The sequence below is a fragment of the Anas platyrhynchos genome, chromosome 6 (assembly GCF_047663525.1).
Source record: "Anas platyrhynchos isolate ZD024472 breed Pekin duck chromosome 6, IASCAAS_PekinDuck_T2T, whole genome shotgun sequence".
Lineage (NCBI taxonomy): Eukaryota > Metazoa > Chordata > Aves > Anseriformes > Anatidae > Anas > Anas platyrhynchos.
The window spans coordinates 2,929,943-2,955,013 of NC_092592.1; the positions used below are offsets into that span (position 1 = coordinate 2,929,943).

The 25,071-nt window shown below is 37.5% G+C and overlaps 1 protein-coding gene and 1 long non-coding RNA gene across 6 annotated transcripts in view; one reads left to right on the forward strand and one right to left on the reverse strand.

Annotated features, from left to right (window-relative positions):
* The first annotated feature begins 9,578 nt into the window (after window positions 1-9,578).
* LOC113841645 (uncharacterized) overlaps window positions 9,579-25,071 on the forward strand; it is a 37,442-nt gene continuing 21,949 nt past the window's right edge. For 2 of the 4 annotated variants that reach the window (XR_011810309.1, XR_011810310.1), the window contains exons 1-5: window positions 9,579-9,742; window positions 16,971-17,625; window positions 17,953-18,041; window positions 21,407-21,469; window positions 22,013-22,130. This is a non-coding gene — a long non-coding RNA (uncharacterized lncRNA). Of the gene's footprint in view, window positions 9,743-16,970; window positions 17,626-17,952; window positions 18,042-21,406; window positions 21,470-22,012; window positions 22,131-22,311; window positions 23,576-24,695; window positions 24,721-25,071 lie in introns of those variants that run through there. The other 2 variants (XR_011810312.1, XR_011810311.1) reach the window with 2 other exon arrangements.
* LOC140002786 (serine/threonine-protein kinase RIO2-like) lies at window positions 10,428-17,468 on the reverse strand. 2 transcript variants are annotated; one of them, XR_011810293.1, is made up of 6 exons: window positions 17,306-17,468; window positions 16,212-16,387; window positions 14,444-14,532; window positions 12,345-12,536; window positions 11,856-11,948; window positions 10,428-10,976 (listed from the first exon to the last, which is right to left on the reverse strand). XR_011810293.1 is itself a non-coding variant. In XM_072040014.1 (4 exons), exons 2-4 carry the CDS (start codon window positions 12,485-12,487, stop codon window positions 10,733-10,735), a joined length of 480 nt encoding a protein of 159 aa, XP_071896115.1. In that variant the 5' UTR covers window positions 12,488-12,536; window positions 14,152-14,429; the 3' UTR covers window positions 10,428-10,732. The 2 variants fall into 2 exon arrangements, 1 of the variants encoding a protein (XP_071896115.1); XM_072040014.1 differs by lacking the exons at window positions 14,444-14,532; window positions 16,212-16,387; window positions 17,306-17,468 and adding an exon at window positions 14,152-14,429.

The window sequence follows — 25,071 nt, forward strand, 5'->3', positions numbered from 1 at the left end:
GCCAGTTTTTAGAATGATTCTGTAAATGACATTGGAATTTTTAATGTGACTTGACTTACACTCAGATTTTAAGTTCAGATTTTGTAAAGCTATCGCTGATGATATTATCTAAGTACTTTTCTTAATATGTTTACAGATATGATGCCGCCTGTTTTAGTAGATACATATAGTGGTTCCTATACCATGCGATGCTTGTGCAGAATGGCAGGTAGAAAAATAAATCTTTTATGCTCGTATTTATCCCCTTTTTTATGGTAATGAGTACAGTAGCCAGGAAGCCATGTTACTTTACTGCCAGTGTAATTGTAAGCTATTTTCTGCTTAAATTTTATGTGCTTAAGTCTTATTTTTTCATTAAAGTTCTGTAAATATTCTTTTAAAAACTATAGATTTATTAGTAGAACTACTATGAATGAAAATGCTATTTTAAAAAAAATAATTTTACTGAGAAGTACGGGTTTGTAAGCCATTAAATTTGTAAACAATTTAGGACTTAAGTGTTTTGTGTTCTTAGGAATAATTAAAGATGTAATTACTACTGTCCTCTTACAACCATATTTAATTTTTTTAGCCAAATGCCATAATTTTTGGAAGTGTAATGTGGGTGCCTCTGAAATTCAGGCAATTCTCTTGTAAACATGGCCACGCTGTGCAGTGCTTGTAAAGGGAGGTGAGCACTGGGAAGAGGAGCAGTGAGCGTATGAGGTTGCGATGTTGCCCTTTTCAGAGCTGCAGCTGATGTGGAGTACTGAATGTGGTTTGGAGAATATTTTCTAGAGGTCAGTGTCTGCGGCCTGTGGATAATGTTGGCGTGCACACATCTCAAAGGGTGGTAGCTTTCTGTTCCTCTATGAAATGCAAAAAAATATATAAATAAATAAAAAAATTCAGCTCAGGTATCTATGCATTTTTAAGACCCCAGTTAAGAACCTACATTTTCATATAGTCTAGGAGGAGTAATAGATTTCTATGGAAGGACAGATAGAGTTTATTTTCTGATGTTTTTCTTAGGGCTTCTTTTGGAGAAGATGAATGGCCCTTTGGGCAAGTTCTGATTTGTGAAATCCGTGTTTTCAAAGTGTTACCACAAGAGGAGTGAGGGGTTGCTTCCACCAGCTTAGGTTGCAGCCTCTGAAATGAGAGGAGTATCTTCACCCAAGATGTTTAATTGGGTCTGTGGTGCAGGATTTATGATCATCCCAAATTCCAGGACATGTAGCTTCATGCTTCTTGTCTCAGCAACAACTCAAGCAGTAGGTCTAGACTAGTGACCTTGGAGTTTTACAGAATTTTACCGATTTTACTGGATCTATATGAAGTCCTTGCATGTTGAACAACTCCAGTTTCCTTGCACTCATTTTCTCCTGCTCTGTTTGTGACTCAGTCTCCTTAACTGCAACAGGGAGACTTCACAAAGCCATCTTCACGAACCTAATCCTGTGTCGGCCCCTACTGGCTGCTGCTTAGAAGTATCCCTTTTGGTTGGTTTGGTTGTTTTCCAAAGAAACCTGGTGATAGCCACCAACAGATTCAGAAGAGAAACAGGACAAAGCAGCTTGGCATTTGTAACCCCTTGAAGGTGATGTGCTTGGGATCAATTTGTCATTTGGCTTAGTAGCTTTCCCTATGCAATGTGGGTAGAAAGAGGAAATAACAGCAGCGCTTTGACCTCTGGAAGCTCATGATATAAGTACCCTTCTAGGTCAGCTTCACAGCCTTGCTGTCTTCCGTGTTCCAACCTGTATTTTTTGTTCTTGCAGTTATGTAAGAGAAGCAAGTGCCTCTAAGTTGCTCTTTCTCTGTCATTTCAGTCTTTAATATCATCCCATAATTATTCAAGGCAGTAATTTCTAACAAATCAAAGTCCTAAGGCACACCCCAATTTTTATTTTTTATTTTATTTTTTTTTTTCAGAATGAGAACAGGGCTGAACTCTTGTGCTGTGAGCAAATGCTCCATTTTAATTGCATCACACACAGCCTTAATGATAAGGGATCATTCCATCTTCCCTAATTTAGCTAGTACGTGTTCGATAGTGAGGCGGCCTCCATACCAGAGGAGATGAAAGCCTTGGGCAGAGGCACGGAGTTGTGAGGGTAGAGGAAGAACACTTGCCAAGTTTCCATCACTGCATTGAAGGAGCTGCCTTGTTTTCCATTCAGTAGCTGCAACTAGGATATAAGAGGGCGTCTTGGCCTCTGTGCCAAGCTGTGCAAAGTGAAGAGCTCGTCAGCGAGATGAGCAAAGGGGCATTTTGTTTGGGTTTGTTGAGTGTCACAGGTTGTGCAAACAAGACATTCACCACACAAAAGCTGTTCTGCATAAATGTTACTCTTGACTCATTGGATAAAACCTAATTAAGGCTTTCCTAACAGGGCAATATTCTTTTTTTTTTTCAAACAAAGTTCTTGAAAGAAGCAGGAGGGGGGATTCTCGGCTCCTTTTCACAAACTATTTCAGAAGAACTGAGAGAACACCCTTAACTAGATAGCGCCGCTAGGAGCAAATCATTTTTCATAGCACCTGGCACACTGCGTTAGGGTATCACACATCCCACCACTTCAGCTGTGGTCAGCACGTGTCTGCTGATGAGCAGGGGCTAACGAAGCGTGCCAGAAGCTGGGCTGTGACTGCTTAACCCCACTGCCACACAGGGCCTGAGCTTGCTCCCCATGCAGCCACTCGGGCTTATTAATTGGGGCTGCGATCCACAGGAAAGTAACTGCTCTGTGGTTGTTTTCTGTTGAGCAGCTAATGCTCAGACTAAGTAAATTGACTTGAAATATCTAATTAATAAGTAAATAATAGTCCATAAAGAGCAGCTGACTCTGTCTGCTGAGATACTACAGAAATGGGGCTTCGCTTAGCAAAAGAGGTCCTAATGGCCTTTTGGGGCAGTGCAAGAAATTCCCTTCTAAAGATGATTGTTAGTTTTGTCCTTGCTTTTATTCTAAAACCCAGCCTCGTCCTAACTGACACCAGCAGAAAGAGTCCACACTCTTGTTTTAAGACAGTATCTGTGACTTTCATGCAGCAGAATTGGTAATTCTACAGGTCACGTTAAAGGTTTTATACAGGATTTTAAACTCAAGTATTTGGTGTCTCTGTTTTGTTTTGAAGTCTGTCTCTTCAAAACTAGTAAACTGATATACATGTATATATATATGTATATACATGTATTTTAACAAGTTTTAAAGATCAGCAGCCTATGCACATCATTTCGGGGAGCAATGGTAACAGTGGTTTGAAGTAAATTATGTGTCTGTTTAACACAGAATGGGAAAAAATAACCTACTTTAGTTGTAGAATCTCAGAGGAAAGCAAAGTCCTACCAACACACCTACAGTGAGAACAAGCTCCAGTGAACCACACATATGCAAACGTTATAGCCTTATTGAGAAATAGAGCTGAACACAGGCATATTTTCTGATTCTAATTAATATATATATTTTTGTCTCCAGTGATTCTGTCTGATATCTCATTTTTTGTTTGCTCCTAGTTTGTGACTTTCTATGTATATGTAAAGTATGCATATAAAGTTATCAAAGTTATACACTTATATATATTTTTCAGAGCTGAGTTACCAATTTCTGAACATACTAAATGCATAATTAATACTTGATATACATTTAATATCTCTGTGGCAGTGAACTAATTTATTTTCTACTTTTATATTACTATTTAGTACAAGCTAAACATGAGTAAAGAAAAAGTGGTATCCATCCCTAGGCATGTCGACCAGATCTGTACCATTACAGTAGTTCAGGGGGACAGAAGGTGGTCAACCTTCATCTCGTGAGACTCACAGCCCCACAAGGAAAAATGTGTCATAGGATTATTTTCTGTAACATAGTACGCATAAATATCTTGCAATTTGCTCTCAAGTATAGCTAGGAGTCTCAAGTTAACTATTTTCTCAAAAATTTTGATGGCAAATATAAATGTGCGGTTGTCATCCCATGTCTTGTGTCATTGGTCATCTCCTGAGTGTACACCGACACTCAGCTCCTCCCAGGAATCTTCACCGACTTTGATACTGCCAAATCAATACCCTTTAGGTTATAAACTCTACAAGAAGCCAGGTATTTTTGCCTAAATTGAATGCCTAACTTGAAAGAGCCCTTCAGAGCTGCAACACAGCTGACAATAATTCCCAAACTGCCCTACTTCGATTTCATTCTGCTTCATTTAATGTGTTTCTGGAAGGTGGTGGTGTCCTTAAAGAATGCAAATTGCAATTCTTTTATTACACGAAAATATCTTCTAAAATGGTCTGAGTCTCAAGCTAAAATATTCTGAGTCTTATGCTAGGTAAATATTCAAGGGAAAAACAAGGGTACCTATGCAGAACTTCTGAAAGAAAGTGACACAAAAATAATTTAAGAGAAACTCAGAAATTCTGTAATGCTTATTTTCAATACAAATTGTAAAATATCCTATGTGGAGGTATTTATAACTCTATCGCTACCTTGATTTATTTACCTTTGGGATGTGACTTTACAGTGTCCTTTTCTGTCCCCAGGTATGAACTGTAAGTGATCATAGCAAAGACTTCATTTACTTATGTATTTATTTATTTATTTCCAAATACTGTTTGGCTTTCACTTAAAGAAATATTTCTGCATTTTTCAAGAGGCATAGACTGAAAACATAAGGTGGAGAAACAGCTGATCCTTAGCATTGGAAGTGTATGTAATTTTTAATATAAGGTGTATGTAATTTTTAATATAAGGAGGTGTTAAAGTGCCAGGCAGATGTTGCCATAATGTCTTTATCTGCAGTAACACTTTTGTACACCACATAATGTGCTATGTGTCCATTGAACTAGGATGTTTTGACTATGGATTTTGAAAGAATGTAATTAAGTTTCTATATATGCCTCACTTCTTTTAATGTCTTGCCCTAGAAAGTTTTTGTTTGACAATAGTAAATAAAATAAAGTTGACTTTAATTCTGTGTTTGTGTTTTTGTTTGTTTGTTTGTTTGTTTTATATAATAAATGTAGCTTCCAGGAATTCATAAAAATATGTTTACAGTTACTCATGGCTTTATTTGGATTCATAGTTTTCTCTGTATGTGTCTATATATTTTTACATTTATAAATATATTTTAAGGAGGAGAGAGATATTTAGACAGTAGAACAGTAGAGAATGAGTACTAAATAATGTTGGTGAAGAGTGGTGGTGAATATCCATGGCCAGGTAGAATAAAAATAAGAAAGAATATCACAGCTGCCTTTCTTTTCATCAGCAGACTGTTTCCTTTATACCAAACTAGGGAGACGTATAAGAAATTGAGGTGCCTGACAGTGCATCAGACTTTTTTTGGGTTCAATATATTTGAAAACTATATTTTGAAAGGCAAAAACATATATATATTTTATCTGTCCAAAAGAAACAAGAACATTCCATAAATACCTGCAAGTATGTAAAGATAATATAATTTTCAGTAATGGTATAAATATATACTCTCTAGAAAGGCTTTTAAATAAAATTTTAAATAACATTTTACATGGATACAGTAAGATAGTAAATATGCAGTCCATTTTATTATTATTTTTTATTATTCTATTTTTGTTTAAGAGCCTGGTCACACTTTATTAAAATGGGTAACTAAAATATTCTCTGTAAGGCTGAGCGTTTAGTTACCTCGGTATTCATATTTTCTAAGCAATCTTCCAAAAATAAAAAAATAAAAAAATAATCCTGACATTAGATTTTAATATTTCAAACTTGTACTGTAATCAATGGTATAGTTTATATAGAGATATGTCATTTACTCTTGACTTTCTCTTTCATATCCAATATCCTTTCTGACTACTGTGAGTTCATAGCTCAAAAAAGTTTCTTGATAACAAGATCAGCTGCTTAATTACAAGAAAACCTGTATTGGTTTGAATTTTCCATCTTTTAATTTGTATCTTTCCATGGCATTCCTCTCCTGACTTGACACTAAGGTGCAATGCTATTTGGAGAGAACAGTGTGATTGTAGTTGTTAACCTTGATGCTGAGTTGTAAACACTGTCAGGTTCGATAATTTCCCAAAGGCTGAGATCTGATGGAGCCAATTCTCAAAGATTAAAAGATATCAGGTAATTGATGATCTTTGAGGATGTCATCTCCATAGATTCTTATTTCAGCTTCCTTTCTTGCTTCTTTAGGATAGAATTTATGGTTTGTCCTCAGGGGAGGAAGAAAAAACAAAAGAAAACAAACAAACAAAATAAAACTGAAACAGGTGGAACTTGCACCCTTCTTTAAAAAAAAAAAAAAAAAAAGCCTTTGGGGTTACTTGCATCTCCAAAACTCAGTTAGTGAATATTCTGAGGCTTGTGACTTGCGCTTGTATGTGCACTTGAAAGGCTCAAATTTGGGGAGGCAATACACTGGAAGAAGGTGATGTAGAAGTAGAATTTTAACTGTCAGTTATATTGGGTCATCTGATAGCTTTTTATGGTACTCAGGGTAGATACAAGTACCTTCTTATGCTTAATTTGAGCACCTCTCCCTAGCAGGAAGTTGAATATCTCTGTCTAGAACTATTCCGACTTCAGAACAGCACTTTAAAACATGTTCCTGACACAAATCCTTTATCAGAAGTGTCCAAGCATTAGGAGAGATTTGGGCTCACTGAACTGTGATGCAGCAGTACTTTGAAAGAGAAGTTTAATCAAGTTTGAATGCTTGAACAAACACAATATTCTGTGGGATTGGTGTTGTTTTAGTGTGTACCTGAATGCTTTTCCATTGCAAGAAAAACTTCTTAACAATAATGGCGCAATAAACTATTTTATTAACCATAAAACTTGCGTGCCATTTCTAGAAATGCATCTTTTGCCATTGAGAGTGGGAGATGAAAGGACTGCTCAGGCTTGCAGCCATCTGAAAAGTATATATATATATATATTTATTTTTTTTCTCTAAAAAGGGAAAAAAAAGTTAATATTTAACTTCCATATTTCATTTCCTCAGTATTATTTCCTTCAGTGACAGGATCGTATTTTGGAGGAAAAGACCTAGTTAAAGAAGTGCTAGTGGAGTAGAAATTGGGAAGTTCTGCAATTAAGAGCCTTTACCAGGCTCCTGGATAGCTTTGAAAGCATATAAGAAAATCTAAATGGCTACTGTATGGCTTAGAAAAGATCCCATGAACTTGTTTTTTTGCTATTTTCAGAGAGAGTTGCATCTACCTTTTTATCAAATATCTTCATGAATACCAGAAAAAATCCAGGTATCCTTGCCATTAAAATGTCAAAAAAAAATTGCCTAAAATCAACTAATTAGAGCTTTAAATTATATTTAAAGATTGGGCTTTTCTTAACAAGCTAAAAGCACGTTTACTAAGGCAAAGTAAGGCAAAGTTTTAAATCCTTGGTTTTGTTTGAGAGAAATATTCTGCAAGCCAGCCAACTGTGGAAGTTGTGTGAATTTTGTACTTAATATTTTGCGTACGTACATAAAGCTCCAAATGACCTATTTTTAAATAAAGGACAATGATAACACCCTGTAGGAGGGTCAGACAGATCATTTTGTCAGAAATCACATGTAAAACGAGGGCCAAATTCACTTTAATCGGACCCACCGAGAACAAGTTTCAAGTCAAAGCCTTCAACTCATTTACATCAACAGCCGAGACTTCTAGCAGTCTGACCTGGTAGCTGGGCCAGGTTAAAACAAACAAACAAATGAAAAACTTTCATCTGTTGCTGTTCCAGTCTGTCAAATTACCAAGATAAAATCATTTTACTACTGTGTTCTGAGGTGTATTTTAGTTAGTGAATTACTTCCTAGCCCTCCTCTTAACTGCCTGGTTCCTGTCAGCAAAGTCAGGCCCACCAATTAGCGCAGGCTAATTCTGCTCCTTTTTATATGTGTGCCTCCTTTGTTATGCTGTACATTGTTCACTAGTTGGGATATCTACTGACAATTAGGGAATGAGGCAGACACAAAGACTAATTTGATCACCCGGAGACCTGCCTCCCAAGATCCCTGTGTAGGCAGTGGAGACACAGCAGTACCTCCAGGGCACTCCAGCTGAGGTTTCAGCTCGCCTTCGCCCTCTAGAGAAGCCTCCTTCTTTCCATTAACTACAGGGAAAGACTGGCATCCCCAGGCAAGAGATGGCCCCTCTCAACCACGCTCCCATTTTAGTAAGGGAAGTCAGCGACAGAGTTTGACTTTTGAGTTTCAGGGCAAAGGCTGCTCGTCCGCCACGCTGGAAACGGGCCTGGTCCGGCTGCCTGATGGAGCTCATCCCAGCCCAGCTCCCGACCTGGCCCCATAGGCACCTTGTGCCTCCAAAATCAGCAATTCCCTTTGGGCACACTTCTATGTGCTCTCGGGACACTCCTGGCCTCACCAGGAGGACAGAATGAGGGAGGAATGGCAGTGGGGTGAATCTTTCACGTGAATTAAAGTCATTAAGTAAGGTTCTGTTTGTTAGGTTAATTGCGGTATTGATCCTCCAAGTCCCTCAATTTGGAGTAGTATATAACTGATACAATTTCAGTTCAATAATTTTTGTTGGTGAAAACATGCATTTTACCTGTATTCAGCTTAGTTTCTTTATGCCTTTTTCCCTAGCCAGTTCACACACTGTCAGTTGTAGACTGGACTGCCTGTAAGTGTTGGGTGTATGGCAGACATCATGGATGATAACCATTGAGACACAAATATTTTAATTGTTGAACATTCAAATTCAAATGTTGGTCAAAATAGTTTTGATACCACTGGAAAAATTGAGAGGGAATCTGGTTCTTGAAAATTTAATCTTTATGAAAACACTTAAAGATGAGATGTCTTTAATTTATGAAAACAAATTATATCAATTTGACTCTTTCAAATTTAAAATTTCCCATCAATATCAACATTCATCTGGCAATTTATTATTCTTTGCTATCTTCGTTTTTTGTAGAATCATTTTAAAGTTGTGAATAACATGCTGTGTGCAGTGTCTGTGTGCAGTGTCTCAGTGATAGTCCTATTATATGGTGAGATAAAATCACAGGCCTTCCTGGTTAATCCTGGATATGTTTCACTTAAAACAAACAAAAAACAAACAAACAAAAAAAAACAAAAAAGCAAAAAAAAACAAACAAAAAAAAAACAAAAACAAAAACAAAAAAACATTTTTTTGCTGTTAAACCTTACATTCTGTTAAGGAAAAATTCAGGTAAAATAAAGTGCAAGACTGAAAGGCTTATGGCAAATTTGTAATGAGGAAAATATTTCACAGAATCGCAGAATATCCTGAATTGGAAGGAACCCACAATGATCATCAAGTTTAACTCCTGGGTCCTTAAATGACCGCCCAGAAAATCAGACCACATGTCTGAGAGCACTGTCCAAATGCTTTTTGAACTCGAGCAGAGAGTGAGGACAGAGTGAGGTCAGCACTTAGCACAGATTCTGGAACTGTATGACGCTTTTTGTTGTAGAAACGTACTGGATGCTTGGACACTTGTACTGGATGCTTGGACGCTCGTACTGGATGCTTGGACACTCGTTAAGATTCAGCTTGAAATTGTGATTTCTGACTACAGCAAATCCTTTGGAATCATAAATAGCTGTGAAGTCCTGTTTACACAGCTGCCAGTTAAGGTTATTGTGTCTGTTTTGCTTCGTAGTTGCGAAATCTTGGGCAGAAGTGGTAAAATTGGGTGTTGCAAGACCACAGGCAAAGGCCGTTAAAAAACGTGCCCCAAAACGAAGACCAATGAAGAAGACAACACAGTCACCAAAGGTATTTGTTTTACTTCTTTTTAAGGTTTGGGGGTTTGCTTAACCTTGAAACAGCTTGTTGGCATTTAACTGCAGAAGCTGGAAGTTTGAGATTTTGGCAAGATGTTAAATGGGTATTGGTGTCTTTCTCACAGCGTGTAAATCTACTTGAATTTACTGAAATGTATTAATTCAAAACATCTTAAGAATGTATCTAAATAACTAATTGTGTTGGGTGGATGGAGTAAGTATTTGTCCCTTGTCTGTAGTTGAAGCTGTAGTGCTGTTTGAAAGAGGTTCTGTTCCGGTTTAACCACTTTACGTGGTGGTGAGGTTGGTCGTTGGATGATGGTGAAGGTCTTTCCCAACCTAAAGGATTCTATGCAGGTGGAAAGGAGTAAGACTGAAAGACTCTCAGGATAATCCCTGAGCGTTTCTGAAAGCTAAGAAAACTTGTCTCAGATGCTCATTGAGCGTAGTCACTCAAATCTTAAACGAATATATGAGCTGCATTTCACAACGAATCAGCCCTTTAAAGTAGCTGCAATTTAACCACTTCTGTATGCCCAGCAGTCTGTATTAGCTAAACACGACCAATAAATTTGTGGAATATCTTGAGTGATTCTGGCTAGGTTTTAAATAAAAGGGATCTTTGTGTCCTAATTTTTACTCACACTATTACTAGAAATAAAGAAAAAAGAAGAAAATTTCACCACACCACTAGACAGTAAATATAAGTATTTACCTGTAAGGTCTCAATTCCTTATTTAAAGTTGACAAGTCAACCAGATCAGGGCATTCATCGTTGTCCTTACCACTGCTGCCCTCTGTCTGATTTTCAGCAGCATTGTCAGGTATTCTTTTGTGCTCAGAAAAACCAAGTGCACAACTCTATGCATCTTCACTGGACTTCGAAAGCACAGGCTGCCCTTCAACCTTTTCCAAGGCTGAACTCAACTCTGACATACTCAGTCCTTGTGAATTTTCACTACTTTCTGTGGCTTCAGCATCTTCACTGTGATAACAAGTCTTCAGAGGTTCTGCTTTCAGAAACCACTTCATATATGAAGTCTGCATTGTTTTCTTTATCTTGGCTGAGGAAGTTGGCGTTACTTTCAGCATCTTCTACAAATTCCCTCTCCTCTGTTGTATGATCATCCTCATCAGAGCACTCTGGGAAAAGCAGCTCATCATCTTCCTGCATTTCCTTTGTATAACCACTGGCAGCAATCTCTATGTCAAGAGAACTCTCTCTCCTGAAAGAAATAGAAGTGAGCTTTCTTTTAATATATCAAATCATTATGCTGTATTTTGGATTAAAAATACTATCAAGTTAGACTATAATTACCATGCTATTAACAAAAAGAGTATACTCCATTGGAACATAGGTAACATATTACAGTGCAGGGCTTTGGGTAGTTAGCAGAATGTAGCCTGACAGAACCAGACTTTCATACAAGATGATTCCATCTTCATAATCAGCACTTACTGAAAGCAAACAATTTGATTTTAACAAATATAATACTTAAATTATGCTTGTGCAAACAGAACGATGAAGGACATGTTGACACACACACAGACAATTCCCCTTTGAGAAAGGGCTCAGAGTGATATAAAACCCTTTTAACTGAATCAGCTTTGCTCTTAAAATATGTGAGAAAATTGTTTGCTTTTCAAAAGGGACAAACTACAGTAGGAAAATTTTGAAGATAATATTTGAAGAGGCGGTCACCACATGTACTAGCATTTTGAAAATTAAATTTAAAATTAAAAACTAAGTTAATACTTGATCCCCCAGGACTGTTAAATATGGTTTTAAGAGTCAGAGAAACTAATTCTGCGTCACCGTAACATTTACGGCATTTGGATGTATCTCTTTCCCCTAGCTGCAAGAGGTAAGACAAAGGAGACAGCAGATTTTAAGACGTGCTTCAGTTTTTGGAAACCACTTTTAGTAACTGCCAGTGAAGACAGTTTGGATCCTTTTTACTGTAAGAATGACAAAAATATTTCAAATTGGCTCTTTTTCCCCCTGTTCACTTCTAAAATCATCTCTCAGAGGCATCCATTTTTCTCAGAAAACCAACGTAACTACCATAACATGGGGGAATTACGAGTCAGCTGGCATTTTTTACCTGATATCTTGGAATGATGGGAAGAGCTCACTCTCATAGTTGAAGCGTTTCTTAAAAAACTCCTTAATGCAGTTAACATCCCTGTCAAAATACCTGTTTAAAAAATACAGAATTGTAAAAATGCAATAATCAAGGAAATTAAGTCTACTGGTATGACAAACTTTTACTCTACTTTCTTGCCTTTTATTTGAATATTAATAACCATCAGTGACTCGAAGTGAGAAAGTACACGTGTAGGTATACATACATAAATGCAGATTATTTCTATTCATTTCTTAATTGAAAGAAATAATATTAACTGAGAAGCAATTAATTACACATTTATCCTAAGGAGATTTCTACTCATTCATGAAACAAATTGCATTTGTAATGTATGGTGAAAACAGTAGAAAAAGAATTTGAAGCAGGCTTATGAAAACAAATCATGGTTGACTATTTGTTGTTATCAGCACTTAACTGGTTTATTTTGCATACATCATTTGTACGTACCATTCAGCATTTGGATGTGATGTTGATAACATCTGAGGGAAATCAATCATAGTGACATGATCATCATTATCCAGTATGAGATTAAATTCATTGAAATCCCCATGAATCAAACCATGATTGCCAAGTTTTACAATTAGATCCATTAATTCACCGTAGACAGCAGCAGGGTCTTCGATGTGGTGTACTTGGCATCTGGAAAGTTAAATAAAAAAGAAAATATCCTGAACCCTGAAGGAATTAATTTAAAAATATAGACAAGGCATATGAGTTACATCTGAGAGAATGACAGGGTCACAATTTGAGTCGTAAGGGATCTCCTAGAGGTTACTAGTCCAATACTCTGCTCATAGCTATGTCAATTCTGAGATTAGATGAGACTAATCAGAGCTCTACCAATGCGGGCTTGAAAGTTTCCAGGGATGGAAACATACTGTGCAATCTCCACCACACTGCCCTCATGGGGAGAAAGCTTCTCCTATCTCCAGGTTAAATCCCTCGTTTTAACTAAAGCCCTTTGTCTCTTGTACTCCTATCAAACACGATGGTTATGCTGCCTAATTTAAACAATGGATCAGCGAATTTTTATGTCTGGATTGTTTTAGGTAACTTAGGTCTTCTTGTATTCAAATGCCATTCAAATGTCTCACAAAAAAGTGTTTTCAAGACTAAGCTGGGGATAAGGCAAAGCCAAAAAAAAAAAAAAAAAAAAAAAGCTTAAAGCACTCCAGAATATACTCCAGCATAAACTCCAGAATAAAAGCAAAGTATATGTTTTGCCCCAAAAGTGCGCAGAATAGACATCACCTTATTTTTACAAGCAGAATAAATAGGCAGCTGTCTTATTATACCAGGAGCTGTCAAGAAGCCGTCATTTACAGCTAATTTGTGATATATTTTGGCCTGAATGCAACACTGTAGTGTTATGAGAACATATCAGTTGCACATACAAACAAAACACAATGGAATTCAAGCAGCTCTGTAATAGGCTGCTGTTGAATATTTTCATATTAACAGCAAAATTAACTAGTGACATTTCTTATAGCCAGAGGTCTGTATCATAAAACATATCATTTGTTCTTTGAATTTGGAAGTCATCTAAACTGGTATCTTCTGAGATGCTGATCACCTGAAATAATTTCTCATCTAGTACAGCATCTCCTTCAGAAAATGCTTAGTTAAAATTGCAGAACTGGGATAGCATGGTAAGCCTCACCTGCAATGCCCACATGTAACTTTAAAGCTTTCTGTCTACAGGACAGATGTGGAACTATTTAACAAAGGCGGGGAAACGGGATAGAATAAAGTCTTAAAAGGCACTTCTTCAATGTAACTCTTCAACTGTATACTTTGGGATTAATTACACTGAACCTTTGTTACTGTACATTATATCGAGTATCAAATAGCTATTTTGCATTCTGCTATGGAAACAAAACAAGCCATTCATTCACATACAAAATTCAACATTTTTTCATGTTTCTGGATGTTGAAAAACTGAAGAAAAGTAATCTTCCTTGAGCAAAAAACAGCGTTCAATGCACACAAACACATAAAATAAAAAATAAAACAAACAAAAAACAAACACCCCCCAAAAAAATCAACACAGAAGTTCTACAATGGCAACTGTACAAGTTGTAATCCTACCTGAATCTTTACCACAACATGGATCATGAACTGGAGCTCAGAACGTGGAGGATACACAACTCAATACTGAATATTTGATATACTGAATATATCAATATTGAATATCATTGAATAGATAACATATAGAACATAAAATTTCTGTGTAGAAAATGGTTGTAGCACTAACCTCTGTATCACATTGCTCCTCTGATGTATTCCGTACTTAAAAAAAAAAAAAAAGTCTATTTCCACCAGTCTTTTTGGACAAAGAGAGTATGTTTTTAGTTTTCCTTCTCTCACCAATTTCTCCAAATATAATGAAGCAGAACCCTAGCCGTTCTGGGCCTGACTTTATTCATGCTTTATTCAGCATGATCAGAACTGACTCACACGATAAGGAAAAACGTCATCCCTGCTGTCTTACTGAACCTATCGTTGTTAGGGCTTCTGTAAAACAGACTTCAAGCTTCCAAACTTACTAAGGGTAGCCATCAAGGAGTTCCATAATAACTGCATGCCTGTTGTAGTCTACAGGTTTTGGAAGAGGAAATCCTCTGTCATACAAAGCCTGGAAAGAGACAACATATTGAAAAAATAAAAGATAACCATTAAGAAAACATTACATACATGACAAACTACAAATATAAGATAAGCAGTTAAGCACCATTGCGGAAGCAGCATCCTACACATTATTCAACTGCTAACTGTAAAAGTCAAATCATGTGCTTAAGGAGGAAGAGCAATCTGAACTTTCACTACTAACTATGCTTCTGTATTTTCCAGAGTTTAGTTATCCTGCAGGTGGCAGGAAAACACAACGGGATAGAAAAACAGCAGAATCGTATCTGGTCTGTTAGCTTAAGAAACCACCAGCAGATAATTGGGAATAGGGTGTTAGAAAAAGGTTCAACAGTTCTTGTAAATACAGTTTGGCCTGGTCAGGTAATCCACACTCAGTCTCAGTAAGGCAAAAGTTTCTTCTTAAATATTAATATCCAGTATTACACTACATTAAAGATTAACTAAAGGTAGGCCATAGTATTTTGTAGCTCTGTTAGCTTGCTCTAACCATATTTACCAAATCATTCACTTGATTCACAGAATGGCTCAGGTTGGAAGGAACCTTAAAGACCACCTGGTTCCACCCCTTCTGCCATGGGCAGGGACACCTCCACTAGACCAGGCTGCTGAAAGCCCCATCCATCCTGGCCTTGAACACCTCCAGGGATGGGGCATCCACAGCTTCTCTGGGCAGCCTATGCCAGTGCCTCACCATCTTGAGCACAGGATTTCCTCCTAGTATCTAATCTCAATCTACCATTATTTTAATTTAAAACTGTTACTCCTTGTCCTATCACAACACTCCCTGAAAGAGTCCCTCCCCAGCTTACCAGTAGGCCCCCTTAAGTACTGCAGGCTGCTATTAGCATTCCCTTAAGCCTTCTCTTCTCCAAGCTAAATAACCCTGACTCTCAGCTTTTCTTCACAGGAGAGGTGCTTCACCCCTCTGATCACCTTTGTGGTCCTCCTCTGGGCCCACTCTAACAGCTCCACATACTTCTTGTGCTGGGGGCCCCAAACCTGGATGCAGCACTCCAAGTGGGGCCTCACAAGGGCAGAGCAGAGGGAGACAATCACCTCTCTCCACCTGCTGGCCACTCCTCTGTTGATGCAGCTCAGGAGGCTGCTGGCCTTCAGGGATGCAAACAAATACTTCTGGCTTATGTCAAGCTTTTCATCCACCAGAACATCCAAGTCCTTCTCTGCAGGGCTGCTCTCAGTGTGCTCTCCTCCCAGTTTGAAACTCATCGCTTACAGACCTAACAAATACTCTGTAATTATGTTTGTGGAAGTGATCCAAATAGACAAGACTAAAATACTAGTAGATACTTCACAAATTTTCCCTAGCATATAGTCTTTCCTAAGACAAGGTTAAGTGAAATGGCGATAGTTTATTCACTGCCTTTATTAAGACTCAGATGACTGGACAGCTTCACCTGAAATTTTATGGAAATTGCTTCAGTTCCATACGACTTCCATGGCAAAGTTTGATTTTGTCACTTGAAAGTATACAAAATGCATCAGCACTGTCATTCTCTGAAATGTATACTTTAAGTCCACTAAAAAAAACAAATAAAAAGCATACATCCTAACATATACTGCAAATATGAAGTGATGAGAAGATAATCTGAGAAGTACATTCCAGACTATTACATCGTTGTTAATATGGTGCAAACAACCACCTACCTTCATGTAGGCAAACTCTTTCATTGCTGCTAGCCGCGATAAATACAGCCATGACATTTTGTGCCTGTGCTTATGGTAGTCACGCTTATTTTTCAGGCTGCGAAAGGAAGTTCTTCCAAGCCTGTGCAATTTCATTGCAAACTGCTGCTCGTCTTCATTTGCAACAATATAAATATCTAGGAGAAAAAACAGCAGCACAGATCTGAGAAATAAATGGTATCTGACAGGTATATAATGCAACAGTGCAGTGAGAAATCGGTTGCTTGACTTCTTGTAACTGCTATTTCTGGAATAGCAAAGTCTACTACACTTCTTTTAACAGAAAAGACAACCAAATTTGTATATTATGTATTACAAATCTGAACAAGAAGAAGTCATTGGTGAAGAGATTATGCTGCTCCACTAGTAGAATATCATAGAATCATTACGGTTGGAAAAGACCTCCAAGATCATCTGGTTGAACCATCCATCTGATCTGAAACATATTTCAGACTAGGGGATAAGAAGTAACTTAATGGCACACTAGAAAAGACTTCTCTTGACTGGACAGAAAACTCAAGGTACCTCTTACTTTAAAACAGTGTTAGCAATTGGCTATGTTTCATTTTTACCATTTGTCCCCAATAATCCTCTTTTTTTTTTTCGTCATTTTTTAATGACAAAAGACATGCTGTGCCAAATTACAATCAACATATGAGCATGAGAAACCAAGATAGCACTCCAATAGTTTGGACTGTATATTACTTTTTTTTTTTTTAGGTGGGATGAAACATTTGATGTTAATCTTTTTGACAGAAGGCTTCAAAATTCTTTGCAAGTCACAAGACAACTGTCACCTGTTTGCAAAATACCTTTTAAGGAACCATCCAAGAATTGTACAAAATGGTCAAAGTGGAACAACACTTGTGAAAAAAATCAGATGTAGTCAAGACTCACACAGAACTTGAAGTGACCATAAATTTTGGTGTTTGACAGATTAACTGATATGACTATCCAAAGGTAAATTCACCAAGTTTCCAACAAATTAACAAAAATACAGACCCATTTCTTCTAAAAAAAAAAAATATATACTGAAAACACTTTTTTTAAATTACCTGATTCTTTGCCAACACCCATCTGGTTTCCAACAGAACTGATGACTTGCCGGGAAGACAGAGTTCTCAAGGCAAGGTAATCATATCCTGCATTAGTTAACCGATAGCCCTGGACAGCTAGGAAAAAATAAATTACACAACATTTCATTCCATATTATGCATGTGTTTCTTTTAAAAGAAGTTCCAGACCCGGGGGTGGCGGGTTCGAGTCCCGGGGCGGACACGTTTCTTCGCCGTGACACCCCGTTATTGCCATAACTAATACCGGGGCCCAAAGAGGCAGAAATACAGCTGCAGCCATCCCATCCGTGTGTGGTTAGGTAGCAATACCTGGGAACAAATCATGTCTAACCTGCGGTGTGATGTTGCTCACGGAGGCTGGTTTTCCATTATATGTTATCACGGTTACCTCTGTCTGCACCGGTTAATGCGAAAACGCCCAGCAATGTTTCTCAGGCGCTCAAATTTTGCTCGAATTTTGCAAATTTTAGCTGACAGAGCTGCAGCTCGCGAACCGCTGCCTCTGGGGGGCGGCAGTGTTTTAGAAAACAGGAGATGAAACTGAAGTGTTTTTTGGTGGTGGTTCCTTCCCCCTCCGTCCTGCAAGATGGCATGGCAGAGAAATTATTTTCTGGTTTCTCATGTAGGTCCTCGTGTAGTCCTTCTTATAAGCTGCCTATATGGACTAGTCTATAAAGTATTTCTGCTAGAAACATGAGGAATATGTGACTGCAACGTGAGTATCCAAATGAGGTAACTCCATGCAAAAAAAGGGGATGTTAACTCCCTGTATAATCAGCTAATTAAGAGGCTGGCTGTTTCAATATATGCATAATATAGTGGACAGTAAGGCTATCCAGAATTTAATTCTTGGCTCTTAAGGCATCTGGAAAGTTGAATTTGTGAAATCAGATCTTAAATTTCAGCATGAACAGACGAACAGTTCAAACAAACAAACAAAAAAGCAAAAAACAAAATGTGATCTTAAAGTCAGAAGCTTAACCATGAAACTTCTCTAGAAGTCTGTACTGATGTAACTGTTAATAAGCACTGTAAAAAATACTGTTATTTTTGACTGGTCAGTATACTTCTAAGGACCTGGCTGACATCATGAAGAATACACATAAGTACATTCAATTTTTTGTATTTTTAAGCATTATAGGTTTCACCCATTTTATATGCATGCATGTGTATGTGTATGTACATGAATGATCATTGTGGTGTCAGAAAAAACTCAGTGTTTATAAAGTTTTTCTAATGAATAGCAGAATCCATGCCAAGTGTACAAATGCTGCACATTCTCTTCTGCAAGGAGTTTTATAAATCCCCAAAAGCTGTAGGTTAGTGTAAGGTTTGAACAGTGCAGTTCATATAGTGGGCTCTGTCATAGTAGTTTTAGGAAACTACTGTTCTCAAGATAGATATGAATGCTTAGCAGTTTTATTGCTTCAGGTGTTCCGTTTCAAATGAAAATTAGTAATAAACCTAAAGGGAATAGATTGTGGGAGCGTTAAAGTTTATAGTTTAGGTAATTGCTAAGGTGTCTGAATTAGTAAAAAAAAAAAAAAAAAAAAAAAAAAAAAAGTAATTGCTGTATGTATAAAGAGCCCACAGTGGTGGCTCTATGTTACCTACATGTTTATATCTGGAATTTTAGATCAGCATTTGGCACTTGTCAAGGAAGTGTTTAGTCACTTCATGAGCCTTAGTTGGTGGTCAGACAGCTCCGTTTGCATTGGAGTTGAGGCTTGTCCGATACGTGTGAGGTCTAGCTGGGGTCTATTCCCCCATCGTAGCTGAAAACAGCCTCCAAAAGGCTGTAAAGCAGGGTAGTGGATATTTTTAGAGTGGATAACATGGGAACCTTTCAGCTTTAATTCAGTGATACAGAATATTTAACACTTAAGTCTTTCCTAAAATACTTACTAATTCAGCTTTTCAGATTCTTTTATTTGTTAAAAACTATAGGGCTTGCAAAGCACACCATTATTTTAATGCTCACGTTGAGCAGTATGTAAAGCTTAGCGCTCGTGCAGTACATTAGTGAGGTTTCTTTCCACACATGCAGGCTTCTCAGCTCTGCCTCATCGTGGTGGTACTGCTCTCAGTAGTAGGGATAAACATAAAGTCTGAAAGGTTGGCTCGTTTGCTAAGCTAGTTAAGTTTCTTATGTTTGGTGAGAGACTTCCAACAAGTTCTATACACAGTAGTGTGTTTTTTAGACATTAAACATTTAACATTAAAGGCAGGTAACAGCCCCTTCCTGCAGACTGAGTGGTGCTAACTTAAGGTGTGTGGCAGTCAGAGGTGGGTACAAGTTGATGCCATGTGGTAAAATTGTATACATGTATATGCCATTGGCAGTTCTTCTGACTGGTTACTAAGGTTCTGTAAGCCAAATTCTATAATCATCAATCATCTGTTGTTTGCATATGTCTTAAGGAGGGCAGTCATTTTTCTTTGTCATTGTGATAACTGCTTAGTTTTCAAAAAAGGAAGGAAAGACAGAGAGCTTTATTATTATTATTATTATTATTATTATTATTATTATTATTATTATTATTATTATTATTATTATTATTATTATTTGAATTTGAATTGCTGTCCAGCCAGAGACATGGGTGCAGAGGGAGTTTGTCTGTCAGATGCCATTTAGAGAGCTCTGGTACATAAATTAGAGTGGAGAGATCAGAATGAGCCTCGATACTACTTCATTTATTTGATCACAGTGTGGGGAGAATTGAGACTTTGAAGCCAGTTTCTATGTGTTCAGATGGAGAATAAAACCATGAGAAGAAAAAGAGTAGAGCTCTCTCCTGGGCATAGAAAACTGGCAGGCTGTGACAAAGCGAGAGCTCTCAAAACCTTCCTATCAAACCTCAAACTTGGACCTGTCATTTTCTGGATGGCCAGTTTCCTGCCAGCCCACCTATTAGGTCATTAGAGATTGGAGGTATGTCCCTTCTAGGCCCTGGGTAGACTACCAGAGGGGCAGTGTCTAGCATCAAATGAACCTAGCTGCTCATTTTTGAAGCCGTAAGGACCTAGTGTCAGAAACTGGTTTTGTTATTTGAGCCAGGTTCTACTGACTGCATATGATTGACTCCAAGCCTGGACAGATATTCTCTCCACTTGAATACGTCTTTTACCAGAGCATAACAATCAATTAACAATCAATTAACAATCGACCTCATCGCAGTCTACAACTTCCTAGTAAGGGGGTGTCGAGAGGCAGGAGACCTTTTCTCCATTAACACCAGCGACAGGACCCGCGGGAACGGGGTTAAGCTGAGGCAGGGGAAGTTTAGGCTTGACATCAGGAGGGGGTTCTTCACAGAGAGGGTGGTTGCACACTGGAACAGGCTCCCCAGGGAAGTGGTCACTGCACCGAGCCTGATTGAATTTAAGAAGAGATTGGACTGTGCACTTAGTCACATGGTCTGAACTTGGGTAGACCTGTGCGGTGTCAAGAGTTGGACTTGATGATCCTTAAGGGTCCCTTCCAACTCAGGATATTCTATGATTCTATGATTCTATGAATTTACGCTGACATACTTCTCAATTTTTATGTTTTTCCACCTGTAGATTGCATCTCACTGTAGGTTGCATTTTAGTCTCCTAATTTATTCCCTGATTTTTATTTTTATTTTTGTACCACCTCATTAGTGAATGTAGAAGAAAATGCATACTAGCTGGGCTGCATCCGGAAGTGCAAACCAAAGTGCTATAGATAGCATGAATGTAGGAAAAACACACTTTATTGTCTTAATGAAGAAAAATAAGCTTTAAACTGACTTTAAATATGTCATAAGACTTCATGGTATTAGAAAACATGCTAAAACAGGCTGAAAAAACTATTATGAATCTCTCGTTTTCCAATACATTCTTAGACCAAATCCTTTGAGATTCAGAGCTATTGTCCTCACTTTAATGTGACCTTCTTTAATGCAACCTTATAATACCTTGAATATACATCTCTATGAGCCTGTGATAATATTAAACAATCATAAAGTCAATTGTTTTATAACTATTACATTATGAATTCTTTGTGTTTGTGGTACACTGAAAATTTGTTCATTGATCTTTTGCTTAATTCTACAGATACTTTTCTTACTACAGCCTGCATACAGAATGTTCTTTAAATGAGCACAGAATGTGCTTCAGGTAATTTAAAGGCTTCCTGGCTATCTTAAAAATTATATTGATTTTCACCTTGAATATTCACCTGTCCTTTATTTTTAGAGATATACAGGGAATGTGGGAGGGGAAGTGCGCCTTTTCCCCTTTTTTTTTTGTCACTCAGCACAAGGACAGTTATTGCCCAGCAATAACAGTATGTTCCATTTAGAGTCCAAAGCACTAATATCATTACTTTTTCTCTAGCTTTGATGTAAAAAAGATCCTGATTGTGGTTACAGAATCATAATCCTTCAGTATTTATTTTGAGGAGCTGTGAAGCCAACTTTTAACTGCCTTTGTATTCTACAGCTTTTTGTTTACAGCCTTTCTTCCTCTCTTTTTTCAATCTTATTTTTAGAAAAAATATAATAATGTTGCTGATAAGAGAAATGTAGCAGTCTTTCAGGCAAGTAAGAATAACCAGTATTAAACAAAAGGTAGAAAATCAGAAAACTATTGGCTAAAAGCTGCTATCTTGAAATGAGACTTGTTTGTTTTCAATAAGTAATTTTCTTATTTCTCTTCAAGAATGAAAGATTCTCAGTGAAAGCTAGTAGTTAAAATTAATATCCACTTGATGTGAAAATGGAACAAACATCAGAAGGACCAAGCATTTTGCTTGGCTAAAGAAACTGCAGTTCTCAAGGTAGGATAATAATTCTAAGTGAAAAATTTTCGTTTTTAAATACTTTTAATATTTCACTTTTGGAATTTGCATTTGCTTTCAAAAAGCAAATGTGGTTGGATTAGAAGGGTGTAAACTTGTACGTTCTAGTTTATTTTTAAAAGTGTTAACTTATGATTTTTTTATTTTTATTTTTTAACAGAGGAGGAATTTATCTACGTTGGGAATTTGTTAATAGATAATTGATGTATACAATGGATATGCATATACCATTTGGATTTTTTTTCTACTGTAGCTTCACGCAATTTTTGGCATTGTAATCTTTCAAGATGTCAATGCTTCTTTATACATTTCATGCGCTTATATGTAAAGTATGTTTAAATAAGCCACTGTTTTCAGTAGATCCTGCTTTTTCAGTGAAACTCTCGTTTTGAATATCGTGGTTGTCAGAATTCTGAAGCAGCAATGCAATAAAAGAAGTTGTATAAGATCTTTTATATACAGAAACCTAGATGTACACTTTGCATATATGTACAAGTGCTTTTCTCTGGTTACAGTGTTCACAGTCTAGTGCTAGTAATCTTTACTATGAAAGGACTTTCTATTTTTAATCCTTCAGATAATTTTTCTTTATAAAGAAATATAATTAAAAGTGACTTTATTGCGAACAGTTTTGAAGTGCCGAAATTACACATGCTGCCTATTTTTCAAAGCCTGTTACTGCTAATGAGTTTTTTATCATTATTCTGCAAAGAATGGTGATGTTATGAATTGGTATGTTATATTGTCAACAAGCATTGTTTTTGAAGAAAAGGTTTGAAGATTGTTATAAATGGCTCAGGATTAAATTTAGGATTAAATAAAAAAATAGGATTTATTAAAAGAATATAAAGGAATAGAGGTAAGCAAACAGCGCTGGGTGCACCGGGAGTCTCCGCTCCACCAGGACGCACACCAGTTACATCAAGCAGCTGATTTTTATGCACCTAGACTAATACATATTCATTACTACTTCTAAAAAAATAGATTATTATAATTAGCTTCCGGGGTCCAGTTCCTCCTACTGGAGCATGCGCATCAGTCTCCCCTGGGGGTCTCTAGGGGTCTTTCATGCTGAAGGCTCGGAGTCTTCCTCTCACCCTTTGTACTTACTCGGCACTATTCCAAGTTTATGGAACACTCTCTGTACACTCTCCACAGGTCTTGTCTCCCAACCGTCCTTCAGCTTCTTTTTTCTTCCTCTTAATCTCTTGGCCCCCCTGGCCAGATACCAAGGATCTCATAACAGTCACTAGTTGTTATCAGTTGTTCTGAAACTCCCAGACATCAAACACAAACAGCTTTCTTATTTGACGCTTCACGAGTAATTAAAACATTCTTCCCCAGCCGTTCACAGACACATCTATAGCAGTGTTAAGTTAATCTCGAAGAAGACAGGAAAAAAGGCTGTAACTGTTAGAAATAGAAGTCCGGAATAACAAAAGCAAACAGGTTCATAAATTTAAGGAGTGTTTTCTGAAGACGTGATAAATTGACTGGAATGAGGGGGAGACTGGGACACACTGCATCTGTGGTTCAAGAATTAAACTGCCAGTGCAGGGCCCAGAGGCAGACAGGATTCAAACAGAATTGTTCTTTATGGACACAAATTTATGTACACGAATTTATGGACACAAATTGGAATTGTTAAAACATTCCTCACAAAGATATTCAAAACTATCACTGTTGCAACAAATCTATTGCTTTCTTTTAAATAGTTGTGCCATCCATTACAGTCCTTTGAATTCTGACAGTAATTCAGGCAAACAGGAGGAACCAAAGACCGAATGATGCTTGTGTAGCAGGCATTTTTCTGTTCATTGCCAAGTGCACAGTTCACTGTTCGGTCACCTGTGTCGGCTGGTTTAGTGCCTTTAATGCAGTTCTCTGCATGCTCCCTATTCTATAAAGCTTACTTGGGGACTTCAGACACTGCCTGTCTTATTATTCCCTAAGGAAGGGTAAGGCCTTTACTGTCCAGCTGGAAGGATCACTAATTAGAGCCCTTGCTTTGGCACAGAGTGTGTCAAGCCTGCAAGCCTTCCTGCTGGGATCAATGGCATTCATGTTTGCTTTCATGAATGCACAATGGACAGGGATCTTGGCAAAGAACTGCCTATTTAGCTTGTGCTGAGAAGCTGAGTCTTCACAACATTTTAAAGTAATTGTAGAGGTAGAAAGGGAGCTATAAGAATACACCCTTATTATTCTGCTCAAAAAAAAAAAAAAAAAAAATAAGAAGAAAAGTATTCTCTCTAACGAGAATCCAATCCGCAGTCAAAACCCAGCATATATTTTTGCCCATGTAATGCTCGTAAAGAAATTTAGAGTCATTACTCCTCTATGCTTGCAACTTTCTGAGAATTTAGGATACATTTATATTTTAACCATCTATAAAAATTTAAAACTTACCTTGCAGTAAATGCAAACTCTGTAAGCAATATGATTAATTCAGACTATGTGTGAGGTGTTGCCATTAATAAATAATGGTTATTGGCAGGGCAAATGCTTCATTTAATTCTTTCTCTTTTTCCTCTTTCCCTTTAGAGACAGGTATGTTTCTGCAAAGGGGGTAAGATTTTTAAAATGAGCTTGTTTTGGCATGTATTTTTCATGGAAATACAGACCTGGGTCTGTATTCTGGAGTGTCTCTTCAGGGGTCACCCAAATACACCATGAATATTATTTACCAGTAAAACAGCTTGACCGTGGCAACTGCCAGGTGCCCACCTAGCCTCCTCCAGCCTCCCACACCCTGTCCTTGACAGGGCAGGGTGGAAAAGCTCCTAACCTGTGATAAGAACATGGAAATCACCAGTTACCATCATGGCCAAAAAACCCTTGACTAGGGGAAATTTATTATAGTTTATTGTCAAGTAAAAATAGAGAAGCGTGGTGAGAAACAAAACAAAAACAGCTGCCC

Excerpts from the sequence above, each read along its gene's own strand:
- LOC140002786 (XM_072040014.1), bottom strand. The coding sequence starts at position 12,487 with ATGGATCTAATTGTAAAACTTGGCAATCATGGTTTGATTCATGGGGAT. Across the intron at positions 11,949-12,344 it reads TCACATCCAAATGCTGAATG|GTATTTTGACAGGGATGTTA; the intron begins GTACGTACAAAT and ends TTTTTTAAACAG. Across the intron at positions 10,977-11,855 it reads CCATCATTCCAAGATATCAG|GAGAGAGAGTTCTCTTGACA; the intron begins GTAAAAAATGCC and ends TATTTCTTTCAG.